The sequence below is a fragment of the Silene latifolia genome, chromosome 10 (assembly GCF_048544455.1).
Source record: "Silene latifolia isolate original U9 population chromosome 10, ASM4854445v1, whole genome shotgun sequence".
Classification (NCBI taxonomy): Eukaryota; Viridiplantae; Streptophyta; class Magnoliopsida; order Caryophyllales; family Caryophyllaceae; genus Silene; species Silene latifolia.
In genome coordinates, this window is record NC_133535.1 from 32,712,636 (window position 1) to 32,716,507 (window position 3,872).

General features: G+C 34.1%; 1 protein-coding gene across 1 annotated transcript; it reads left to right on the forward strand.

Moving 5' to 3' along the window:
• Positions 1 to 261: 261 nt before the first annotated feature.
• LOC141607394 (uncharacterized) lies at positions 262 to 2,767 on the forward strand. Its single transcript, XM_074426746.1, has 4 exons — positions 262 to 1,185; positions 2,088 to 2,177; positions 2,321 to 2,501; positions 2,661 to 2,767. Exons 1-4 carry the CDS (start codon positions 262 to 264, stop codon positions 2,765 to 2,767), a joined length of 1,302 nt encoding a protein of 433 aa, XP_074282847.1.
• Positions 2,768 to 3,872: the final 1,105 nt, after the last annotated feature.

The following is a 3,872-nucleotide window of genomic DNA, read 5'->3' on the forward strand; positions in this document are numbered from 1 at the left end:
ACCTAAAAAACCATAATTTAAATATCATTTAAAATAATAAAATGAACTCACTAAAAAAACATTAATTTAAATATCATTTAAATTAATAAAATACTTCATCGACGACGCCCATTCTACATCGTAAAACGAACCCAAATAATGACAATGACAACTAAAGAATACATGTGTCCTATCATCATCGGGTGTTTGTCGGGTTCTCTATAAATTCCAATATCGACGGATACGGGTATCTACAGTTCTAAAGACATAAATGCTGTAAACATGTTAAATGAAGAACAACTACTTGCCTATGATACAATTTACAGAAGGGTTACAGAGAATAGGACTGGTTCTTTTTTCTTAGATGACCCCGGAGGTACAGGAAAAACTTTTTTGTACACAACATTGCTTGCAAATCTAAGAGCAAGGGGACTTATTTGTCTTGCAGTTGCAAGTTCAGGTATTGCAACAGCCAATCTTCCGGGTGGTAGAACTTCAAATTCTCGATTCAAGATCCCTCTTGATATAGAAAATAACCAGAGTTCTCAAATCTCAAAACAAAGTCCTCTGGCGGAACTTATTCAATCATATAAGTTAATCATTTGGGATGAAGCTCCTATGGCAAAAAGACAGTCAATTGAATACTTTGAAAAAATATTGCGTGGCGTATGCTCAAGTACAGAAATGTTTGGTGGAAAAATTGTCGTTTTTGGAGGAGATTTTAGACAGGTATTGCCTATTATACCGAAAAGTACATTACAAAAGGCAATCAATTCCAGTTTTGTTATGTCTCCTTTGTGGCATGAACTTGAAAGACTTCATTTAACTGTTAATATGAGGGTTATGGGTGATCCTGCTTTTTGCGACTTTGTTCTAAGTGTTGGTAATGGTTCCCATCCTTATGAAAATGGGAAGGATTTCAAATTACCAAGGTCGATTTTCATATCTGGAAGAGAAGAAACTACACTAATTGAGCAACTCATTGATACAATTTATCCAGATATACAACAACTTAATATAAACCCGTCTTTGACAACCAAAAGAGCAATACTAATTCCCAAAAATGATGACACACAGATGATAAATTCTATATTAGTTTCTCGACAAGAAGGTGAACCATTTACCTACAGAAGTTTTGACGAAGCAACAGACGTCGCAATGCGAACAATATCCAAAGGGAGTTTCTTAATACACTTCAGCCAAGTGGTCTTCCGCCACATGAATTGGTCCTGAAAATAAATAGTCCTATTATTTTGCTGAGAAACTTAGATCCAACCTCGGGTCTTTTTAACGGTACATGACTCGTTTGCAAAGCCTTTGATAGAAATGTTATTGACGCAGAAATTGTTGTGGGACATCACAAGGGAAAAAGAGCCATCATACCAAGAATTACACTTCAGCCATCTCCTTCTGACAAATTTTCTTTTCAATTCAGGAGAAAACAATTTCCGATTCGATTGAGTTTCGCAATGACTATTAACAAAGCGCAGGGACAGATGCTTAGTAGAGTTGGAATATATTTGCCTAGACCAGTCTTCTCGCATGGTCAATTGTATGTAGCCTTGTCAAGAGCAAGACAAAGCTCTAACATAACGGTTGCAATCCTTCCGCATTGTACGTTATCTAACAGTTGGAGACGTACTAGAAATATTGTATGTTATGAAGTATTAAATAAAACGAAATAGAGGTTAATGTGTATGTAAGAAAAAAAACGTTTTCAATGTACATTAATGTTACTATACATAATTTTTTAAAGTTATCATCTTACTGTTTTATTTTTTATTTTGAATGCATGTTATCTGTTTCCGTTTTCCATTCTGGATCAATTAATAACGACATACAAAATACACTTTTATAAGCTATTGTTTGTTGTCTTTTACATGTTGTTTTCTGTTGTCTTCCTTGAATAACTACATAATTTTTTTTTCTAAAACAAAGACAATTTAATACGTTACATTAGCCTTATTCCCCAAAACCAAATTTATACAGTAACTTAGATATCAGGTTTTCGTATATTACTTATGTTTAAAGTTTAAACGATGATTTACTTTTTCTTTAAGACAAAATTGCTAATGTCCATCTCTGACATTTTTGATATAAAATTGCAGGTTGTAATGGCTCCTCCAACAATACCGCTTTCATCAGTAACGGAACGTAGTAGAAACTTTACTGTTGTTTTGACGCTTGAATCCATAAAGGCATCAAAAAAATCGACCCGACGAGATCAAACTCTTCAAAATTTACTGTTTACTGATACATAGGTACGACAATATATAATAATTAGAATTACTCACATGTTTTTATTTACTAATTTACATGTTTAACTTTACTTGTGTAATAGGGAACTGAAATGATTGCGACAATCTTTCAAGAGGATATTTCTTCTTTTAGAAATACTTTACATGAGGGCCATCAATATGAAATTCAGAATCCAATTGTAAACGTAATTCCTGAAAAATTCAGATACGAAAATCAGATGTACCAAATGGTTTTTGAGAAAAGTTTGCATATAATTGACCTTGGTCAGACCTGAGAGTACAAAGAAATTTTGGGTGCCAGTAAATTCTGTTGACGAGAATCTTCAACGCAGAGATAGAATAGGTATGGAAATTTTTTTGTTATATTTACATACTATTTTCTAAACTTTATTGACAAGTGTGATTTTTTTTCCGTCAATACAGATTTAGTTGGTGTAGCCATTTTTGTTCGGCCTCTAAGAAAAACTAGAAATAGAGCTACAGGTGATGAAAACAAAGCGAGAGATATAATAATTGCCGATCATCAGTAAGTGGTTTAACACATTGTGGACGCGGGCCCACGGGGGCGAAAAGCGAAGCAAGCTTTTCCTGTGCATTTGTTGAGTCGCCACCAATTTATTGTGGAAAATTGGAAACCGTTTGAATACCTCGTATCATGTCAAGACACAAAGTAGTGACATATACACCAAGAACTCGTTACCTTTAGCATTCTATGTCTAGAATGACTCTCGTGGATGCCAATGAACACGGATGTTCACAGAGATCTGGAGTAAGGGGTGAGGGTACGTATTAGGAAGCTCTTTTGATCGAACACCTAATCCCGCCTGCCTCGATAGCGGCCTCTACTAATGATTAGGGAAATCATCTATACTCGATATGTTGCCGATTTATATGCATGCAATGCAACATCCAACGTTTTAATCCTAACATGTGAGAATTAGACTAAGTCGGTTATCACGTAATTTAACATGCAATTGAGTCAAAGTAGGAATTTAAGTTGATTACATGTGACGGCATAAAAGCAATGCGATAAAAGAAATACAATAAATATACAATAATGAAAATTACAATAATTGCATCGGATTTATTGATTTATGTCGAAAATACATTTAAAACGGATGGTTTTAGAAAAGAAAGAATAAATAAATATACAAACAGATTAAGGGTGGTAATACGATTAATAGTTAATTAAATACGTAATTAATAAACTAGGTCAAGGCAGAAACGGGAGTTCAGAGACAGAACTCAACTAGGAACAGGCGCAGCAGGGCTGCGTCCCTTGGAAGAGGCGCAACAGTCGCTGCGTCTGTTCCTTGGCTCAGTTCTGGCTGTGAAGCCGGAATTGTAAATCATTAATGCTCGTTGGTGATTTTAATGCTTGATTAATATTATTTGACTCGGATGGAAGTGATTAACAGATTATTTACATGTGATTGAAGTCATAAAAACGATGAAACATGAACAAAATTAATTAAGACGAATTATATACAAGATCAATAGGTTAATATAAATTAATCAAATTATTAGTTTAAACAAGATGTTAATGACGAATTAATGATGATGATGATAATAAACAGATGAAAATATATAAAAGATGAATTTCAGAGACTCAATATGGATGAATCGAACCTCTAA

Bases quoted from the DNA above. Each gene is read 5' to 3' on its own strand.
- LOC141607394 (XM_074426746.1), top strand. From the start codon at position 262: ATGTTAAATGAAGAACAACTACTTGCCTATGATACAATTTACAGAAGG. The intron at 2,178-2,320 runs GCATCAAAAAAA...CTTGTGTAATAG, and splicing joins TGACGCTTGAATCCATAAAG to GGAACTGAAATGATTGCGAC. The intron at 2,502-2,660 runs GTCAGACCTGAG...CCGTCAATACAG, and splicing joins TTTGCATATAATTGACCTTG to ATTTAGTTGGTGTAGCCATT.